Here is a 21,943-nt window from a genome sequence, read left to right on the forward strand (position 1 = left end):
ATAATCCTATTGTTTCATTTAGCGATTGCCGTGGTAGATGTTTTCCGATTATGAAAACGTGACTAATGAATGATAACGTTTATGTTGAGATTGGTACATCCGGAAGTAATATGATCGATCAAGCCTTCGTGAAGAACGATACAATCACCGTTTAAGAAAACTTCTCGCGGTCGTTGGGCTGTTCTCAGCGAATTTACTGGACCCGTGTACGTTAATGATCGAAAACTTTCATTATCGATATTATCCACGGCCTGTTCAAAGAGCTTTTGTTCTTTTAGGCTGTAACGTGTATTTGATAATATCGTGAATAATGAATAGGTCAACGTACTTGAATACTACATCGGAGAATATTTGCGGCATTTCCGATATCCAATCCCGCGATCCAGACGATTATTACATTCTTTTCGTATTGACCTTCTCCGCTAGCATAAACCTCGTCGGAAGGTGAATAATGATTTATGGAGTGTAAGCGAGCAGCTAATAGAGGAAGTGGTAGACGGTTCCGGTATTTAGGATTGATCTGATTACTATTGAATAGCCTTGAAGCAGAATCTCTTGTAATAACATATAAATTCACGTTAAAGATACGTTCTACCGGTTAAGTCGAATTCGTAGAAGCGCTTGTTGCTTAATCAAAATCGATTACGAACGTTCATCGATGTCATAATTGTTATACTCACGATAATTTACCAGATACCAACAGAAGAGCTAAACATCGACTGGTATCGTAAGAGAGTGCTGCGAAACTAATGATCAACGTGCTTTTCACACCAGGTTCAACGCTCAGAATAGGTACTTCCGGATGATCGAAAAGGAAATGATGCGTAAGTGACGAAAATGCAACGTTAACGTCACAATCGATGCGAGGACAGCGTATCGGTCTACGAGAACATTCCCACGTAGTTTGTCCATTGAATTTAAATTCGGAATTGTACCGATCTCGTTCGTCCTTCCGTATTATGCTACAATAACTGTCTTGCTGGTGATATCTGCCATTGCTTTGTTCCACGTTAGAATCATTAGAGTAGGAGGTGTCCATCGATTCGGGAACTTCAACTTTACAAGTCATCGCTTTGTTCCCTCCTACAGATAGATATCGTGTTATTGTAAAGTCCAGCATTTTCTTTACTTTATCTATCATATTTGGGTATATATCGGCTCTTATCGTTGTCGCAATTCGTTTGTACTTATTACTTTCAGATCGTACGTTTATAAAAGAAAGAACGGTCATCGGGTGCCACTGACGTAGCACTTGACATGTTAAATTATAAACATAATAAGAAGAATAGGGTTGGAAGAGAAAAGATTAAAAAAAAAATAATATGAGAGGATGGAATCAAAGATATCTGCGTTACGTGGCGTTGACCTGATTGAAAGGAAAAGTGCTCTATGCAACGACGACACAAGAGATGTCCTTGGGAAGAAAAAGAAGCTCGTTCGAAAGCAACGTTCGTTTCGTCTGAAGTTCTCTCGGCAATACTAAGATGACAAACGGAGCACAGACCGAGTCTCGTCTCTGGTTTAATCTTTGAATTCGCGTGACGATTCGATACCATCTCCTTCTCTTCTTCTTCTTCCTCCTCCTCTTCTTCGTATTCCTCTTCTTCCATCAATTCCATAGAAATTCTTTTGCTATCGTATGCCCTTTCACTCCTCTGCAGCTGTTTGCTGCATTTAACGTAATGCTGATAATCCATTTCCTTAGAAAAAATATCATCAATTTAATTTGTCTGTGTGTTTCATTCGATCGTTTCAAAAGAGCTTAGCATAAAATAGAAGCGCATTGTATGCGTGTCTCCGTATAATATCTCCCCTTAACGCGTTTTGAGTGAAATACCTTTGGTAAAAATAAATTATATAAAAAATGTACTCTTTAAATTAATATATATGAGGATAAATTTTCACGTTATATGGTTCACCCTGTACATATATATCTACACACACACACACACACACAGAAAGAGATCTAGAGAAAGAACTATATTCTCTTTCCCTCAATTCGCAATGACGTTTTCTTCAGTCACGTGCCTTTCGTTGATTTTTGATCGTTCGGTCATCTGCCCCATTACCACGATGATCTACCATCCTCTCCATTTCTTCTGGAGATTTCTTAGGTCAATGTGTTTATCGTTCGGCACGATAACCCCTGCTTGATAATGCGTCACGTACCTTCGCTATACCAGCAATCGTACGACTGCAATCATGAAAGAGTCGACTCGTTTTTCCGTTATCTAAAATATGTATGTATTTGCTATAAATGGAAAGATTGTAAAATCAATCGGACGAAAATATTTGATTTTGCGAAATACAGAAACAATGATGTGCGTTCTTGCACAAGGAGACGTTTCTCTTTATTCCTTTTATTATTTTTTTTTCTTTTCTTATTTATTTTTTTTATTTGCATCGGTTAAGCATTTTGCGAAAGCATTGCGAAAGAACGTGTTATGGTTCTTCGAAGATCAAACTTACTGGTTAAAGGTGAGGTCAGAGAAATGACCGAGGAATAATAAAATTGTATGACGTAAATCTTGTTAACCCCCGTTCAAAAAAGTTTGAAACGAAATTTGACGACGTTTTGAAGCAAGGCATCGTAAGCAAACCTTACGACAACAAGACGACGCATCAAGATATAATGGTCGGCTTACATCGAACGCAAGCGTAATTATAATGACCGTTTTTGCATTTATTGTTTCCCCTGTAATTTATTTTAATTTAATTTTCTACCCGTTAACCGGAAGGACCTTGATGTATGTATAGTCTCCTGATTACAATAGCGAGGCCATGTTGGCAAAGAAACAAATTCCGGTGATTCCGGAAAGTCGAGGTGTCTGTCCGTAAATTATGTGCATGCATGACCGATCATTGTGAATCATACAAAATGTCTATCAAGTAAAAATTTTTCTCTCTCATTCCCGTGCAATTTAACCAAATATTACAAATTACAATTATCGATCTACGATATCTATCAACGACTGCGCATTAATAACGAATCATTACTTGCTGAGAATATCTTTATTTTCCAATCAAGTAATAATATTTTATGACGTACGTAATACATAAATCATTGCTTAATAATATTTTATATGTAAATAAATAATTATAATGAGAATTGGAGAAATAGAATACGTTAATGATAGTATCTTAATTATAATGGCGATTATATGCAGAATTGGAATTTTTTATATTTACTAAAAATTGCATATATTGCATCAATAAAAAGAGTGTCTCAACGAAATACACTTTCCTCGAGATATGTGTATTATTGTTGAAGTAATCTAAACCATTGCACAATGATTAAGATTAAATATGTGTATATTAAAGTGATCTAAAATAATAGTGTATAGTATTAGATAAGCTATGCCCTATTTCATTTCACCACAATCTATTGGTAGAATGTGTTTGTTTAAAATTTATAATAAAAGTTATAAGTAAATAACAATAGATAGACTATATTGAGTTCAGAAATATCGATCTAATTTCCGTATGTTATTTGCATTATTTATTTATTTTTAAAGATCCATTTTTTATGATTTGTAATTACATACAAATCTCTTTGATAATAACTATTTACCATCTGTTTTCATATAAAAATTTATAATGCAATAAGATATATACCTAACTGATCTACTCTGAAAGAATTAAATCTCTGCATTTAATTTTATAAAAGCAGACTCTCTTGTACATTATTTCTCTGTATGCATTGACAGAATCAAATTTTATAGTCAGGAATAATTTTTGTTTCATCCATAGTAGTTCAAGCAAAATAATATATAAGATAGGATGCATTATTATGCACTTAAATTATATTAAACATATTTTTATAACAATTACATGTTATTACTAAGATCATTTTTATGTCGAGTTAATTTTTAAATTTAATATATTCTAAATATTTCAATTTCTTTTTTATACAGGTTCTGACAATAATTGCAGAAATTAATAATACTTTATAGTGGAAACTTCAATCTTGACTGTTCTGTATTTATCTTATAAGACAATTTACATTTATTAATGATTTGCTTCTTCATCAACATGCATAGATGGTATATCCATTATTTACTACCATCACAGCCAAGAGAAGAGTCTTTTTTAGAAACATATGTTTATATATATATATATATATATATATATATATATATATATATATAATAGTAAAAAAAAAGAAATAAAACAATAAAACTTTACATGACTTTAACATATTTTTTTCACTTATATTACTATAAAAAACCGAATTTAAAAAAATTAAGAATTTTTGATGTTTATTAAAAAATTTAAGATTATATGAACAATTTCTGAGTCGTAAAGAACATCGTTCAATCTACGAAAATAAATAACTTTTATGATTACCTGACTGACACGATCAATCTAAAAAAAGCTAAATTTATCTCATCTAATTGCATAATATAAATTCAATATCATTTTACTAATGGAATTACCATTAAATGGGCTATTCAAATTTTATCTTCTAGCAAACAATTAACAATTTAGATACGGATCAAACATCATGCATGGTCCATATTATTAATGACAGGCTATGCAAGGCGCGCGATGTATGACAGTAGATACGAACATATAACTCAACGTCCTGCGTCACACTCAAAATAAATATGCACGCGTGAATATAATATACATCTATCTACAACACAATTTTAATGAGTTACATGAATATGCTATGAAACTTCTTGTAATTCTTGTAATTTTTTACAAGAAGGTGTATCAATGTTTTTAGCTTTAAGAAACATTTCTTGATCTTGAAAACTACGAGCCTTCCATAACAGTGCGTCCTCTACAAATAATAGAAAAACAATCGAGTTTTAATATATAATATTTTTATAATACGAATTCTATATTATATATTTGTCATTCTAAAAACACAGCAAATTATGGGTATACATACTGTAATTTCTTTCCCTATAACATGCTTGTCTCAAGTTTAATAAATATTCTTCCTGAACCGATATTTCTAATCTGTGCAAACTGCCTTGATATTCGTTATGAAAGTTTTCCTTGACGTAATATGGTATTTTCAATTGTTGGGTTTTTCTTGCTATAGAATATTTGCTACAAAAAATAAAAATGTTAATAGTTTGAAATAAATTTTACACCATTCTTTTTTAGTCTTAAAATCATTTAATAAAAACTTACTCATGTGATAATTAATAATGAATTACTTACGCACTAGGATGTAGACTATATAAAGGATCTGATATAAAAAAACTGCTCATCATAGATATCAATATTAACAACAAAAGAAGTAATGATTGGACAAATGTAGTATATCCATTTGCTTGCTGGAAGATTAACAATTATTGATAATTTGTTATATATAGCTTATTAAATAACATTTATCTATATATATCTTTTTTTTAATACCTGAGAATGAGCATTCTGAGCTTGTGTTTCTTGCTGTCTCATCCATCTACCACCTGTACGTCTCATATAAAATTCTTGCTGAGGTATCCCTCCGCCAAAGAACATATTAAATAATTCTTCTGCTGTTATATCAGCTATGTAACATTTAATTAAGTATCGTTAATGTTATATTATTTAAGACACAGTTATATATACATTATATATATTTATATTAAAAATATTTAAACATGTTTTTATTAAAGTCCTTTAATATCAGATTACCTTCAAAACCACGTGTGTAATTATAATGGGTATGATTTTGACGAGCTTGACTACTTTGTAATCGTTCCTCTTCAGGACCGTACAGATCATATTGTTTCCGTTTTTCAACATCCGTAAGAATAGCAACAGCATTTCCAATGGCTTGATTTTGGAATTATATCACTTTTAACTTAATTATTTTTTTTAGATCGTTAAAGTTTTTTGTAAGATAATTTACCTTTAAATGATTCTGCAGCTCCTGGAGCTTTGTTCTTGTCAGGATGTAATTGAAGTGCTAGCTTTTTATAAGCTTTTTTAATATCGCTATCTGTTGCATCTTTACTTACTCCCAAAATTTCATAATAATCTTTACATTTTTTAATTCTATAAATATTATTTATAAGATTAAACAATGATAAACATACATATACATACATACACACACATATACATATATATATTTAAATTTATACTTTTTTATATATACAAATTTGCAATTTTTTGAAATTACCTTATGTATTAGAGACAATACAATTATATATAAATATATATGTACCTTTTTACAGCTTCAAATTGATCTTTTGTATATTCAACGGTATTCTGGGCTTGAGAACTTTCTTTATTAGTAGTATGTCTCTTTCTAACGGTAGGTTCTGATTCAGTTTTCACATTTTGTTTTAATAGAGATGTAACTTTTGTTAATAAATCTATAAAAGTAGTATATACTTAACTATTAACAAATTATCTGTTCTACAGATTACACAATGAGTTAATTATTTAATTTCATTTTATCCCAGTATACTACGCATATATATATATATGTATTATCAAGTATTATAAGAATAAAGAAATCCATGTTTCATATTTAAATTACAATATTGATTACATCTTTAACCGCATATTTTATTTTGTAAATAATATCTGTAATTGGTACTAAGTAATTGTTTATACCAGTAAACAGGAAGCGTTTAGAAATGAAGTAACGAAATCGCATAGACAATTCTTTTTCTCACCTTCTGTTTTTTGCGTTGGATAAAGTTTTTGTGCTTTACGTATGAATTTCTCCGCATCTTCAAATTTTTTTTCTCGTAAATAACGTTCAGCAAGTTCGACACAACGTTCTGCTTCATCTTTATTACCGTCCATGTTACTCTCCCCGCGAAATTAGTGTGAGAGAGAATAGAATCAATTGAAATGACAGAGCAGAATAATAAACAAATTCGATCAAGTCAATGAGGTAATTTCCTCGACCTAATAATTTAATAAATTATATGATGAACATTGCGCATGATAAGAGCCACGAATGTATTAACGAACGACGACGAAAAAATATACGCTTGCAGTTAACCGAAAATCTCGATTGTGACTGGACAACGTTTATACATATCACGTGACGTGTACATATACCTGCGGTCATCAATGTTTCTACAGAGATATTATTGGCTTGTCAAATTTTCACTGCATTACCGAAATATATTAATATTGTTCGTTATAGAATAGGTTGGGACGGATAATTTAAGATACGAAAAAAGTAAATTAAATTGTATGGATTGAAAATCTCTACCATGAATTAATTAATGATTACAGATGTATTTTAATTACTTTTTATCATAAAGGTCGTTTTCCATTAAAAATACAGGTATGTTGGTAATAGTACTTTCCACTTTTCAACTTCTTCTTTTTTTTAGAAAAATTAATTCGATTATTAATTTGTCAATTGTAATAATATATATATATATAAATAGTGATAATATTTTTCTAGTAATTGATTTTTTTTTATTTTTTTTTTATTTTTTTTATTTTTTATTTAGTCGCTGCACTTACACTCGTAGTATGTAATATAATACAAAAAATGGCGCGTATTCATTGAATGACACGGCATATAAATATATTTGTCATTACATTAAATTAATGCATATATTTCGAAATTTAAGCGTGCATTAAAATTTGATGCATCAGCATATTAATATATTAGTTCATTTATTGCAATACTGTTAGTATTAATTTATTATTACATAACAATTATAAAGCTTTATTCATAGCAAGATTTATTCTGTTTTTATATATGTAACTATATAGAAATTATACCATTTTATTATATTCATATGTATAATATAAAAAAATTTGTAATGTATCAAAAATTGTAATATATTTTAATAGTTTAATATTTAAATTATAATATTTTTATTGTATTGTAAATAAATGGCTGAAGATAAGCAAGTCACTATTGTTTTTGTATTTTTTCATATGGTTATCATGAATAGAATATATACTTATATATTGCTGTAGCCCTTATCTAACAGATATATGAAGGTCGTTCGTTCATATAATAATTATCTATAAAACGTGGCAGTTAAGAAAAATACAAGAAATTAATATAACCTTCGCAAAGTAAGTTAATTAAATTAATTGTTAAAACTACTTATACTTTTATAAAGAAATTCTATTAAAAACATTTTTTTTAATCGTTTTGAGATTTTTAAGTTTACGATATATGTTTAAATTGATTTATATTGATAAGGAGAAATTTAGAAATTTTGGGAAATAAAATTATATAAAATATATAACATTTTTCTAAAGATAAATAATTAATGTTTTCTTATAATTGGTATTTGCAAAGTTACCATTGGAAGCAAATATGTATTTAAAAGTTTATGTTTCAAATTAGATGGCTACACGTTGGGGTATAGCTACTGCTGGAAAAATTTCACATGACTTTGTAACAGCTTTAGCAACATTACCCAAAGAAGAACACGAAATAATTGGTGTTGCAGCAAGAAATTTGTCAAGAGCACAAGCTTTCGCAGCACTACACGATATTAAAAATGCTTATGATAATTATGCAGCATTAGCAAAAAATAAAGATATTGGTATATAGTCATATATTATCATATTTTAAAGAATATTCATATAAAAAATAATAAATAATTTTTTTAATTTTTTTAAATATTTATCAGAGGTTGTATATATTGGAACATTGAATCCTCAACATTTTGAAACAGCAAAGTTAATGTTAGAACATGGAAAACATGTTCTTTGTGAAAAACCATTAACAATGAATTTGAAGCAAACAACAAAATTAATACAACTTGCAAAAAGTAAAAATCTTTTTCTTATGGAAGCAATATGGAGTCGTTTTTTCCCAGTTTATGATGCTATTCAAAAGGAAATTTCATCTGGCAATATAGGAGAAATTTTTCAAGTTATTGTTCCATTTGGATTTAATTTGGAAAATGTTGAAAGACTTAAGTATGTAAACAGATACATTTTTTTATTATTTTAATAATATTCCTTTATAATTTATTGTTTCTATAAGTATATTAAATAATTATAATAATCTGTGTAATACTTTTAGTATGAAAAGCTTGGGTGGTGGTACTATATTGGATTTAGGTGTATATTGTTTGCAATTTGTTTGCATGGTTTTTGGTAATGAAATGCCACACACAATTAAAGCTGCTGGATTCTTAAATGAAGAAGGAGTAGATATATCAACTTCTGCAACTCTTTTATATAAAGGAAATCGTACTGCCACTATTCTAACACATAGTTTATTAACTTTACCTAACGAAGCTTATATTATTGGAACAAAAGGTACAATACGTGTACCAAATTTTTGGTGTCCACCTACAGTACATTTGCCAAGTGGTATTGTGCATGTTTCCTTACCAGAAGTCAAGCAGGAAATGAATTTCATAAATAGTGCAGGATTATCTTATCAAGCTGCTGCAGTTCGTACTTGTCTTCAAAAAGGTATTCTATTATATAACAATTCTGAATATAATTTTTTTTATTTAACAAATATAACTATTTTTATAGGTATGACAGAACATCCAAAAATGTCTCACAATACATCTATATTAATTGCAAAATTGGAAGATGAACTTAGAAAACAAATTGGTGTTGTATATCCTGAAGATTGATTTAATAGATATATTTGATTATGTATAAATGTAAATTGATATATAACGCATACAGGAATTATATTATATATCTAAATTATATTAAAAAAATTAATTTTTATTATAATTTACATATTATAAACCATAACAAATAAACATTGTTATATAAACAATTTTGGAGTATTATTGTTTGATTGCATGAAGCGCATAGTTTATTGAAGTGTTTGATGACCAAGACCATTCATATTTAATTGGATTAAAAATCATCCCATGAATTAGTTTTGTCTTCAAACCACCTAATGTATAAAAATATTTTGTCAAAATAATATACTGAAGAATTTGTAACTAAATAATAATCTTATCAATCTATATTATATCTTACAAATTTCTAAGAAACGTTGAACTTCTTCTGGCGAAATAAATTTATCCCAATCATGTGTTCCAATTGGTACAAGTTTCAATATATACTCTGCTGCAATAATTGCACCCAACCAAGATGGTAAAGTTTTATTTATGGTAGTAATGAACAGTGATCCTCCAGGTTTTATAATTGACGAACAAGACTAATAATTTATAATTAAAAGCCAGAACATATAAAAAAAACTTTTGTTTTATAGTGCTTAATTTTTACATATAATAATTTATAATCATTTTTACATTATAATTAAATTTTACATTATAAGTACTTACTTTAAGAAATAATCTTGAATCAGCTACATGTTCCAGAACTTCAGAAGCTATCACTGCATCATATTTTTCTATATTTTCTTTTTCAAATTCTTCAATGGTAGTTTGAATATAATTTAATTTTCCCGATAAAGTGGAATCCAATGAGGCATGTTCCTTTGCAACATCTATCAATTCCAATGAATTATCTATTCCTGTCACTTCTGCTCCTATTCTAGCTAATGGTTCAGAGAATATTCCTCCACCACATCCAATATCCACAATCTTTGTTCCTTCTAAAGGTAAATTTGTATCATCTTTAATAATGCCTGTGTTAGCTAAGCCATCTCGTACGAACTGTACTCTAATATGATTCATAATATGAAGAAGAGCTAAGTGACCATTGGGATCCCACCATTTATTGTTTAATTTTCCAAAAAATTCTATTTCTTTCGAATCTACAGAAGATCCAATTGGTCTTATACTGTTTGTTACATATTTAGGTGTTTCTGATGAACTAAAAATATATTCACTATTAAAATAAATATTAAAACATTTTAATTAAATAAATCATTATCTCCAACAAATCTAAATTTAATAGTACTATTATCTGCTAATCACACATTTCTTTTATTCTTAACTTAATATAATCATTTTATACGTACTTATTACGCAAAATAAATTTTCCACCCATATTTCGTAGCATCACAAGTTTTAAAGACTTCATAATTCACTATCTATTTTAAAAAATAATTAAACAACTTGAAAAAGCAATTTATATATATATATGTGTGTATATAAGTATATTTATAAGTTAATAAATTATTAAAAATAAAAAGATATATAAATATTGGTTATGTGATTATATAATAAAATGCAATGAAACTATATAATTAGGTAATAAAATATACTTTGATGTTTTATAGAAAAACAGTTGATAATACGTTTAACTTCAAATAACACGATTAGAAAAATATTTTTCTTTATAAACCAGAAAATTATCAATAATTATCATAATAATCAGATAAGTTCATTAATAATATTGTTCTTTTTAATTAAAATCAGAATCAATTGCTTGGAACATGTTATAAATGTATAATATATTAAAAAATTACACTTGTCGAAGATGGAAAATAACCTCGTAACCGTACAAATATTAGCTTTATTACCACTTATGTTATTTACATAAGATTATTTATGCTTGTATTCTTAATTTAACAATTACTACTGTTCTTGCCTGAATATTATCAGGCTTTTTTTCGATGTGGTAATGTTCGATAGCATTGAAAAAAATAGTAGTATAGTAGTAGTATAAGCAGTAGTACTAGTGAATGTAGTAATGTAGCAGTGTACTAGTGTAACAGTAGTCTAGTGTAGTAGACTAATGTAGTAGAATAGTAGTATAGTAGTATAGTAGAAGTATAGTTAGATTTTTTCTAAGTTAGGATTATGTCCTTACCGAAATAAATATAATAATAATAATAATAATAATAATAATAATAATAATAATAATAATAATAATAATAAATGAATTTAAACAGAATTATAAATTAAATATTAATAAACATAAAGAATTGTTTTTTTATAAATGGGTAATAGAATTTCCTGACAAACCTATTATATTCGCATGCAAACTTTAATTATAAAATCTTATAACTTATTTTTAAATCCAAACTCATATGATCAATTATTCAAACATTTTTTATATAAAAAAAAGATTTATGTTAATATTTATTAATTTATATTACAATTTTATATCTTTATATTACAAGTTAAGTTATATTACATGAAATTATTATATACATTAAAAACTTATAATCACGATTTAAGATGTTCTCTCAAGTCATCTGTTAGACCCCCTAGACCAATAGATGTGAAAAAATTAATAGCAAAACGTGTATTTTTTGGATTGTCTCTAGGAAATAATCCACTGAAAGCTTCTTGCAATGTCACATCTTTAACTCTTTGATTGAGTTTCGAAAGACCCATATATTCAGAGAGTTCTTGGAATAATATTTTGATAAATATTCTATTTGAACTTGTAGTATCTTCTTCATTTAACTTTATACATGATAATACTTCCCATGATATGGAATCAGTAAATAACAAATGAGCAAAAAATTTTGATACATTTCGTAACTTATTAGTATCTAATCGATGTATCGTGTGATAAGAATCTTGAAAAATTTGTTCAAATGGTGTCACATAAATTTTGTTAATGGCACAGAATCTTCCTGCTAAAAGTCCAAAGAACTTTTCATATGTACGCATTTCTGCACAGCAATCTAAGAACATATGACAAAGCTCAATTTCTTGTCCTGGTTTTAGCTGCATTTTCATTAATTTATGAGCACATTCTTCAAAATCAAGTGAAGAATGTATTGTTAAATAAATAGTTCTTCTAAGAGCAGTTAAATTAGTTTCTGTATTATCTACAATAACACCTTCTTTCTCCTCTGCAGTCTCTGCATTGCTATCTTCATCTGAACTTTCTTCGTCATCCTCTCCAGCTTCAGAATCACTATCATCTGAACCAAGAATTTCCTTGCTTAATTGTTTATATTTTTCTTCATTAGTCACATAATCACTATCAAATTTAAAAACATTTAAAATGTCTTGCGAATCTATTGCTTCATCTAACTGTATAAGATGTGTGAATTGATTTTCCTCTTCAACAAGATCTAATTCTTGGGGAACTGCTTGATGATCTTTGAAACCATCTTTCCGAATTTGAAACATGACTTCAATCATATATTGTACACGTTTATCTAATTGACCCTCGTGCAATATATTTCTTAACATTTCAAAAATGGCCTCTATACCTTTTCTAGATACTTCCGTTAATTTCATTCCACATTCCTTTAAAAATGCTATAGCAACTTCTACAGAATCATCTGTAGGTGTCTCTACAAGTAATGTTAGGATTTCTAAAGGTAAAATTTCATGTGCTACACGTTGATTTAAAAGATGCGCAACAAATGTTCCGGACGATATACAAAGAGGTTTGTCATTTCTACGGAAACCACGTTTAAACTGTATAATAAGTCGTTTGAGTATGAGTTCTCCAATATTAGGAAATTTGGAATTAATAATAGCTGTTAATGCTGCATAGACAGGAGTGAAAGTTGGAGAAGCAGCTTGGGCTTGTATAATAGAACGAGCTAATAAACCTCTTCCTCTAACAATATTTTCTCTTAGAAGCTCTCTTGTTATAAGACCAATATTGCTAACATTAACTTTGTTAATGCATCCATGAATAGATTTTTTAAGAGCCTCCCACGCAATACGTTGATAAGCAGCACCAGACTTATCTGTAATATTTGCCTGCATCATACGTAACTTGGCAGGTGGTATGTAAGCCCCTCCTGTTTTTGCTGTCAGGAGATCAACAGTTCTTTTCCGATTGTTCGTCATTGTTTCTGTTGTATGCCTTTTCTCCGAATGTTTCTCTGATCGTTTCTCCGAATGTTTATCAGAATGTTTATCAGAATGTTTATCCGAATATTTATCCGGGCGTCTATCCGAATATCTTTCCGAATGTCTCTCCGAACGTCTCTCTGAACGTCTTTCCGAACGTCTTTCCGAATGTCTATCCGAATATCTCTCCGAATATCTTTCCGAACGTCTTTCCGAATGTCTTTCCATGTTTTCTTTTTCTATTATACGACTAAACCTCTCAAATTTGCACTGATACGAAGCGAAACAAGAATTAACCTAAGATCACAACAAACGCATTGAAGAAAGCGTGATGTGATACATCGATCTATTATTACGCCATCTGTATTACATATACTTAACTAAATTTTAAATATTATATATACCATGTGTAAATTTATATTATATTATGAACGATGTGTTATTTTTCTCGTAAATATATTGTAATACTGTTACGTTACAATATTTATAAATTTATAAATTTCGTTTTCTCCTCAATTAAAATACATGGTTATATTTAGGTCAGTATCAACTCTATTGATTAATTTTCCAATAGAAACAAATATAAAATCCAGCGACCAATAGAAATTTAGCAAGTATGTATTCATTCGTTCATGTATCGATACAATAAGCGCATAGTGAGAGTAATGTTTCCCTATTAAGCTCGTAGTTCATATTTTGTCCATATCTGTCGCTGAAATCGCATGCACTACGAGCGGTAGGTGGCGTACAGTCTTAAAGGTGAACTATAAAGCATTATTTCAGGGTATTGGCGGAATATCTATCGAACTTGTAAATTTCTGGTTACACTCTAAAAAAGTGTAGCAAAGGAATGATCTAATCGTCTTATCAACGGCCATCTTTTGGTTGCCTTGGGTAAAGTGTTACCTGTAAGTCATAGATTTTTAATATCATTTTAGAGATTCAAATGTTTTTCTAAATGACATTAAATCTGTATGTTAAGAGAGATTTTCATGAATTAAGAGTTTTAGGTATTCTATATGTTCTTTTCACTTTAATAGTTATTTAGATGTTAGATAACTTTTTACATATATATTCGTACAAGATTTTACTTATTTTCAAAATTTGTCAGATATCCATTCAAGATTGTAAGAAAGTACGAAAAATTGACTAAACTCATTTTTAGTTCAGAAATTTTAAAAAATTATATATAACTTTTTGTTTTAACAATCTATTCGTACATACATCCTTGTAACAAAATTGCATATACATATATCTGTTGGTATTTTTGACATTTAAATTTGTACTTTTTCAATAAAAAATATTTAATGGGTAACCTATCTTTATTGAAGATTACATCAATTTTTTAAATTACTTATAAAATAATTTTGTGTAGCATATTTTATCTTTTTATTCAAATTATTCTAGACAATTTTTAGTACAGAAAAGAGCATATGATAATGAAAGTATATAATAAAGGTTTTATTAATTTGCATATATCGGATTTTATGTTATGATAATGAAAAATATGAAATTTTTGTTTTCAATAATGTTTTAGTACAAAATGAATAATCTAATGAATAGCCGTGCTATTCTAAATTGTTTGCAACAAGGAAGCAAACAAATTGTGAGGAAGTCGCATTATGCTTTAAGTACTGTTGGTAACAGAGACATTGTTGGTTCTGGATATAATAATACACCTGCATATGTAGATCGCACAGATTTTCCAATGCCTGCAATCCGTTTTAAAGCTAATACTCCAGATGTGCTGGTATTTATATTTATTAATTAAAATAATTAAAGGAAAAAAAGTATGTACTCTATTGAAAGTTCTATATATATTTACATTATTCGTATAGGCTTTAAGAGAAAAAGAAAAAGGGGACTGGAAAAAACTTTCAATAGATGAAAAAAAGGCATTATATCGTGCCAGTTTTCGTTGTACATTTGCAGAAATAGATGCACCTACAGGAGAGTGGAAACTTGCTATAGGATATGGATTAGTAGTTGCATGTATTGCAGTTTGGTATTATATGTTCTATAAACTATATGGTAAAATTTTATATACTTATATATATATACTTTACACATATTCTTAATATATTAATATTATTAATAATAGTGATTATGTATGTGTATGTGTGTGTGTATTCTGGCCAAGATAAACATTCATCTTTTATTTCAGTACTCCCACCTCTACCACCTTCATTCGATGAGGAGAATCAGCTAGCTATGTTAGACCGTATAATAAAACTTGACATGAATCCCATAACAGGAATTACTGCAAAATATAATAAATAATATAATACTAGGACAAGTAGATGAAAATATAATTGTACAATATCTTAATATGAACGTTCCATGTACAAATTATTTGAGGAAGTTCAAATAAATACTTTAAGATTACAGTTTCTGTCTATGTATATACATACATTTATATATATATATATATAAGTTTTTTATGATACTAATTTAAATTTGCAGATAAATAAACAATAATAAAAACATTATTACATTCGAAATATTGCTCTTTTTCTAATTTATTTTTTAATGCTTTCAATAGACAATAAATTCTAAGAAATTTTGAAAGAATTATATGGTTAAAAATTTAGTAAAAAGTATTTAAGTTAAAACATTTTTGATAAACAATTAATATTTTAATTAAATTCATTCACAGCGTACAACACAATTTACTCGTGAATGTAATTAAATGATAATAAAATATTGAATAAATAGCATATGTGTTAAAGAAAAACAAACTTTAATGTTACCCAGTATTCAACTTTTATGAACATAAATGACTATGAGATAAAATTTTGTGTAAATACAAAAACTTTTTATACAAAAAAATAATTTATTTCTAATATTTTAGCACCTAATTGTATGCTGTAAAATGGACAATTTATAAGTTATTGAAATAATCAGAACTTATTGATTACTGGAATGTCATTGTCAATATTAAAATAAATACAGAGCAATTCCCAAGCATAATCATTTGAATATAAAATTATATCAAGGCCTTTTTGCATATTGTCAGAAGATTATATTGTATAGAATTTTTCACAAAATGCAGTGTCATATAACTGATTGATCTGTTTTTGTGTGGTGCTGACATATATCGTCTTTTTATTGAAGAGTAATACAATATTGTTGGGGGGATATAAAAAGATATCAAACATTGTTAAGAAATCAGACAAGCTGTATACAAAATAAATACATCTGCAAAAATTGCGTTTTCAAGAAAATACTACAAAAATTGAAAGCAGATTGCTATAATAATTATGCACATTTTTTTTTTCATTATTTTGATAAAAATTTTTTTTACCCATTTACGAACCTATGATTTCAATAAAATCCAAAAAATATACTAAATTATTATTATCAGAATTATGTTACAAAAAGAAGTTTTTTTTTTTTCTTTTTTTCATGAATGTGGCTTTCACATGCATATTAAATATTACTGTGATAATATTACTGTAACAAACACTATTTTTTAGGTACATACAAAATAAAAAAGTTTAGTAGATAACTGTTAGACTTATTTTTCTATGTTTGATTATGTATATTACAATATTTACATTAGGTAAGTCCCAATATCACCATTTTTTTTTTTTTTCTTTCACCCTCTTATTATAAGAATATAGTTTCATATAGAAAACTAAGTCTTTATCATAACTACAAGAGCAAGTTTTACAGTTTCGTGAAATTCTTAAGAAAAATGTACCGCAACTAATACTCAGAAATATCAATCGTATTATATATAAATGTATTACAATGAGTTTTTATCTGGGTATGAACACAATTGCTATTCAAAGGTGGCAATAAGTGTGTAATGCTAGAAACAATATTTAACAAAATATTGTTACATTTTTTTTTCCTTACTTTATGTGCAATATGTGCATTAATGCAAACAAAATTTAACCTAGCCTAATTTGAATTATATTACAATTCTGTACGCGCGTCTTTGGTACACAAGCTCTCGTACAGAGTGAAATATATTCTTGGAAAATGAAAAATATAGCTACTTCAGGGGTATCTTTTGTACTGTCAAGAATAATATCGTATTCGAATTGCAAATGCTTAATTGTAAATATTAACCCCTTCTGCAGACTGAATGGAGAAAACTTACAAGGATGATGTCGCGACAGAATGATTTAGTTAATATGTGACAAAAATGATTTGCTGTCGCTTTATCACACGATCATAATATTAAACTCGTGTCTTAAGTGATATTTTAACATTGTTCAAAATTATTTTGCACAATTCATCACCGTACACAATCTCCAGGACCACGTTGTGTTACGCATTGTTTCTTCCTCTTCAATGTGTGTGGTCTTGAATTTGGACTGTGACTAGTGCTATTGTTATGACTACCATTACTGTGCAGATTATGCTTTATTTTATTTTGTCCACCTATATTATTATTTATTCCACGATAATTTCCTCTAGAACTGTGCTGATGATTTACTGTGAAGAATAATATTTTTATATAGTAAATAATTGTATATACCATGCATCATTATATTTTTACACATAACAAGTTCACATACAGTGAGTAGTTGTTTTGAAAGGTTTCTTCCATTGAGAATGATGATGAGGTTGTTGATTGTTAAATACATGCCGCTCTTTAACATTTTCCTCTGCTTTTCCACCTGTATTTGGTGAATTTCCACGACTACATTCTGAATCCTTCAAAATAAAAAACAGATCCTGGTCATATGTTAATCGCGAATGTATTATCATACTTTATATAATATAGGGAAAATATTATTTTTTACGATAAATTAACAAATTTACCGTGTCACTAGCTGGTGCTGAGAGAGTGGATGCATCAGATCCAGTTGAGCTAGACAGCGAGTCCACTTCACTCAGTGGTACTGGGAATGTTTCTTTAATCCATCTACGATACTCTATTACTTCATCTGTCACACGAATTATTCTTCCCAATATACTGTATGTACAATAAAGATAATTTTGTTTAAAAAATTATATGAAAACTTTTAATTTTTCACAAACAAAAAAAAAACTGTAATGCAGAGTTATATATAAAACTTCTACTATGATCTAATTCAACCTTACCTTACTTTATTTGCATCATTAACTAGAATATTTAAAGGACTGACTGCCTGAGAAAGAACGTAATATGCCCAATCGAATGCATCCTTTACATACAGAGCACCATAACTACTACGGCCTATATCATTACCAGGTGTAAGTGGATCTTCTATGCATAACAAAGAAGGTCGATGTCCATCTATCATATCTCTTTGAACCTATAATTTATTAAATATTTAAAAATATTTCCACAAAGGCAATATCATAAAGTACATATGTAAACAATAAATAAATAATCAATAAGCAAAAATATTTGTTGATGATGAGTTATTTGAGATTTAATTTCTGTTGATATAATATACTACTTTTTATTGATAAGTAGTATTGCTATTGGAGTAGAAGCATCATCAATATACATTACCTCTTCTTTAGATATGTAAGTACCACCATCTTTTACTCGAATGCCTGTTTTTACATAATTGAATTTCCTACCATAGAGTTCCAAAAATTCAATCAGCAATACTCCCAGATTAGCATTTGAGCAATAAGCATTTTGTCTAGGATGTAACTAAAAAAGTATTCAGTTCTTTATAGTATACATTCTTCATTATATATTCCCTTAAATTCATTACACAAGTAATGAATTATACAAGCGATGAATTTATTTAATATAATATACAAAATGATTTTATATAATATACAAAAAGTTACTTAGTTTACAAAAACTTACTTGCAGAAAACTGATGGTCATAAGTATTAAACTGTATGAAGAAATGCCACCAGTAAATACTTCATTAAGATCTCTTTGTAATAAAAACTGTTTCAGTACCATAACAAGCTTTTCTAGTACAGGAAACCGTCTTTTAAAAGAGTTTATCAATTCTGCTGATTTTACACCATTATTCATGTTAAAACTAATGTCTACTTTAATTTCTGTTTCTTTATCAGTAAGTTTGACAATTGGAACACTGGCCTTATCCAAAACTTTTATAGAAGATGGTTCAGCAATATTTTGATCTAATAAAGCACGTTCCAATGTACGTAATGGAAGATTTGTCCACATTCCAATTACAACTAAATCTATGTCACTGTAAAAATTATTGTTTTTAAACAAATTATGATTATTGCCAATATATTACAAAGAAGAAAAAACATATACAATGGTATTCAATATATATTTATGTATATTTTAATTCAAATGATAAATGCAAAAGAAATAAAGAAAATTTTATATTTTCATAATTAATAGATCAAAGGAGATCAATTATAAAAATTCTATTATATTACATACCTAGTGGGTAAATATAGACCTGTACGAAAACTTCCAAATACTTCAACTTTCGAATCTGGCCAAAGATCATATATTACTTGTTCTATACGTTTAACCACTCGCATTCTTAAACTATGTTCTTCATTGGATGGACACATATATGAAAAGAAATCTTCTATTTCTTCGTGTAACCTAAGTAAGAAAATATCATTTGCATATTTTATGCAATGCTAAAGTAAAATTCATTCTTTTTGCTTTATTTTTTATAATTATAAAAACATTATTTTTTATAACTATTTTATCATAAAAATGATATATTTAGTACAATATCAATATTTTTTTATATATTTGTTTCAGATATAACAATATATTTGTTTTTGTGTCTTGTTATCATTAATATCATAAAAAATCAATTAGAATCATAAAAAAATTCAAAGCACATTATCCTTTTATGAATGTAATATCTTTAAATATTTATATATAATGCAACATGCAATATTCTTTATATATATATATACACACACACACACATATGTATATATATATTCATGTTTCAAATTATATATTATATATTAATTTTTTACTTATATCATCACTTGTTAATATACAAGTACAAATGTCAGATATTGAAATATCAATATTTTATATATATATATATATATATATATATATATATATATATATCACTTTTCCATTGTATGAGAGCATAAAAATTGTTTAGCAAAATTTTTGCAAAAAATAATTTAGTAATAATTCCCTGGTTAAATAAATAATCATGTCAAAAATAGTAATGAATAATAATGGGCAAAAAAAAAGAATATTAAGCTTTAGACAAGTCTATGTCACTCAAGAAGTATTTTGACTGATCATTAATTCCAGATTTCATAAATATTCTATTATGTAACTATATATCCTACAAGAGGCAGCAGCATGGTCTACAACTTATTACTAACTAATTCTTTTTTATTCTAATAAATAAACAGTAAAGTATATCATTTGTTCTCGAAGTAGGAAATCGATCGATCGTTCGTCGTACCTCTCCAGTCATACTGCGATTTTTTCAGGAGGGTTGGAATAATTTTGCAATATTGGGCCAGTAAAGTAGAATGGCAATGTACCTAACCTTATAATGCCCATATGGACAAAGCGTATATCCCCGTATATGGATATCGTAGAAATAACATAATGAACAAGGGTTAGAAAGGTGATGGAGTGCTCACCCAATAACTCCTTTAGAATAATGTTTATTAGGCACACGCCACGGGCATCCACCGTATTCTCCGACCAAGGCATCATAATTGTAGTTCATGCCGTAGGTACTAGCACGATTATCACCTTTCCTACGTGATGGGTTATAATAACTATTGCAAGTATTTTGCTGACCACGATCTCCCGTACGATTATTCACCGAGTCGAAAGCTATAAAATCCTGCTGCATTTTAACGCCCATCACATTCGACGACGAATCGTTCTTCAGGGTTAAGATATCGAGACCTTTCTCAGCTTCCCAAATGTGTAACCATAAGTCCTTAGCAGGGCCGAACTGCTCCGGTTGATACCAACCGATAGTCGGATCCATTAAACAGTTATGGATTCCGTATCCGGCGATTAATCGTTTTCGCACACTACACTACGATTCCAATCTTAAGTCAACTTTAATTGAAAAATTATCTGCTTTATTGTAACCTGCGAACACTACGAAATTCATACATACAGCCGATGAACGCAAACAAACTACGGAGAGGTTCATGTCGATGTACTGCTTTGAGAATGGGAGTAGTCCGAGAGCCATAATATCAGATGGCGCTCAATTCAAAAAACTCTTCATCATTTTGCACTTTTTTTTTGACACTATTAATCTATTCCACCATACATCATATTTTTACTTCTAATTATATGTTTTTAATCATCGAATTTACATAAGAAATCTGAATACAAATGTGATTGGAAAAAATATCTTTCGAAAATATCTCATCGAGTTTCCTTTACATCGTAAATCTTTCCAGTTCAAATTTATCTTCGTAATATAATATTGCCGTTA

At 28.3% G+C, this 21,943-nt stretch overlaps 7 protein-coding genes across 9 annotated transcripts; 2 read left to right on the top strand and 5 right to left on the bottom strand.

Moving 5' to 3' along the window:
* Positions 1–56: 56 nt before the first annotated feature.
* Positions 57–2,870, bottom strand: LOC127065170 (uncharacterized). The gene is made up of 5 exons (XM_050997169.1): positions 2,470–2,870; positions 1,367–2,231; positions 681–1,083; positions 329–554; positions 57–251 (listed from the first exon to the last, which is right to left on the bottom strand). The coding sequence occupies exons 2-5, from the start codon at positions 1,695–1,697 to the stop codon at positions 63–65; spliced, it is 1,149 nt and encodes a 382-aa protein (XP_050853126.1). The 5' UTR covers positions 1,698–2,231; positions 2,470–2,870; the 3' UTR covers positions 57–62.
* Positions 2,871–2,993: 123 nt separating this feature from the next.
* LOC127065172 (dnaJ homolog subfamily B member 12) lies at positions 2,994–7,133 on the bottom strand. The gene is made up of 8 exons (XM_050997170.1): positions 6,627–7,133; positions 6,170–6,320; positions 5,852–5,997; positions 5,635–5,775; positions 5,374–5,507; positions 5,176–5,291; positions 4,898–5,061; positions 2,994–4,786 (listed from the first exon to the last, which is right to left on the bottom strand). The coding sequence occupies exons 1-8, from the start codon at positions 6,757–6,759 to the stop codon at positions 4,671–4,673; spliced, it is 1,101 nt and encodes a 366-aa protein (XP_050853127.1). The 5' UTR covers positions 6,760–7,133; the 3' UTR covers positions 2,994–4,670.
* Positions 7,134–7,808: 675 nt separating this feature from the next.
* Positions 7,809–9,688, top strand: LOC127065173 (trans-1,2-dihydrobenzene-1,2-diol dehydrogenase-like). Its single transcript, XM_050997171.1, has 5 exons — positions 7,809–8,004; positions 8,282–8,483; positions 8,571–8,862; positions 8,969–9,366; positions 9,433–9,688. Exons 2-5 carry the CDS (start codon positions 8,282–8,284, stop codon positions 9,534–9,536), a joined length of 996 nt encoding a protein of 331 aa, XP_050853128.1. The 5' UTR covers positions 7,809–8,004; the 3' UTR covers positions 9,537–9,688.
* On the bottom strand, positions 9,613–11,501 carry LOC127065178 (ubiquinone biosynthesis O-methyltransferase, mitochondrial). 3 transcript variants are annotated; one of them, XM_050997184.1, is made up of 5 exons: positions 11,297–11,501; positions 10,847–10,918; positions 10,206–10,698; positions 9,898–10,078; positions 9,613–9,811 (listed from the first exon to the last, which is right to left on the bottom strand). In XM_050997184.1, exons 2-5 carry the CDS (start codon positions 10,906–10,908, stop codon positions 9,699–9,701), a joined length of 849 nt encoding a protein of 282 aa, XP_050853141.1. In that variant the 5' UTR covers positions 10,909–10,918; positions 11,297–11,501; the 3' UTR covers positions 9,613–9,698. The 3 variants fall into 3 exon arrangements, with proteins under 3 accessions (XP_050853141.1, XP_050853143.1, XP_050853142.1); XM_050997186.1 differs by lacking the exon at positions 11,297–11,501 and adding an exon at positions 11,093–11,230; XM_050997185.1 differs by lacking the exon at positions 11,297–11,501 and having other exon boundaries at positions 10,847–11,021.
* A 288-nt stretch (positions 11,502–11,789) lies between these two features.
* On the bottom strand, positions 11,790–13,930 carry LOC127065162 (pre-mRNA-splicing factor CWC22 homolog). The gene has a single exon (XM_050997156.1). It carries the CDS (start codon positions 13,824–13,826, stop codon positions 12,000–12,002), a length of 1,827 nt encoding a protein of 608 aa, XP_050853113.1. The 5' UTR covers positions 13,827–13,930; the 3' UTR covers positions 11,790–11,999.
* A 414-nt stretch (positions 13,931–14,344) lies between these two features.
* On the top strand, positions 14,345–15,985 carry LOC127065184 (cytochrome c oxidase subunit 4 isoform 1, mitochondrial-like). The gene is made up of 4 exons (XM_050997195.1): positions 14,345–14,506; positions 15,136–15,348; positions 15,437–15,629; positions 15,763–15,985. Exons 2-4 carry the CDS (start codon positions 15,142–15,144, stop codon positions 15,876–15,878), a joined length of 516 nt encoding a protein of 171 aa, XP_050853152.1. The 5' UTR covers positions 14,345–14,506; positions 15,136–15,141; the 3' UTR covers positions 15,879–15,985.
* A 687-nt stretch (positions 15,986–16,672) lies between these two features.
* On the bottom strand, positions 16,673–21,796 carry LOC127065164 (terminal nucleotidyltransferase 4B-like). The gene is made up of 8 exons (XM_050997160.1): positions 21,123–21,796; positions 19,924–20,094; positions 19,363–19,720; positions 19,054–19,200; positions 18,657–18,850; positions 18,375–18,528; positions 18,128–18,266; positions 16,673–18,044 (listed from the first exon to the last, which is right to left on the bottom strand). The coding sequence occupies exons 1-8, from the start codon at positions 21,479–21,481 to the stop codon at positions 17,845–17,847; spliced, it is 1,722 nt and encodes a 573-aa protein (XP_050853117.1). The 5' UTR covers positions 21,482–21,796; the 3' UTR covers positions 16,673–17,844.
* Positions 21,797–21,943: the final 147 nt, after the last annotated feature.

The sequence above is a fragment of the Vespula vulgaris genome, chromosome 7 (assembly GCF_905475345.1).
Source record: "Vespula vulgaris chromosome 7, iyVesVulg1.1, whole genome shotgun sequence".
NCBI lineage: Eukaryota > Metazoa > Arthropoda > Insecta > Hymenoptera > Vespidae > Vespula > Vespula vulgaris.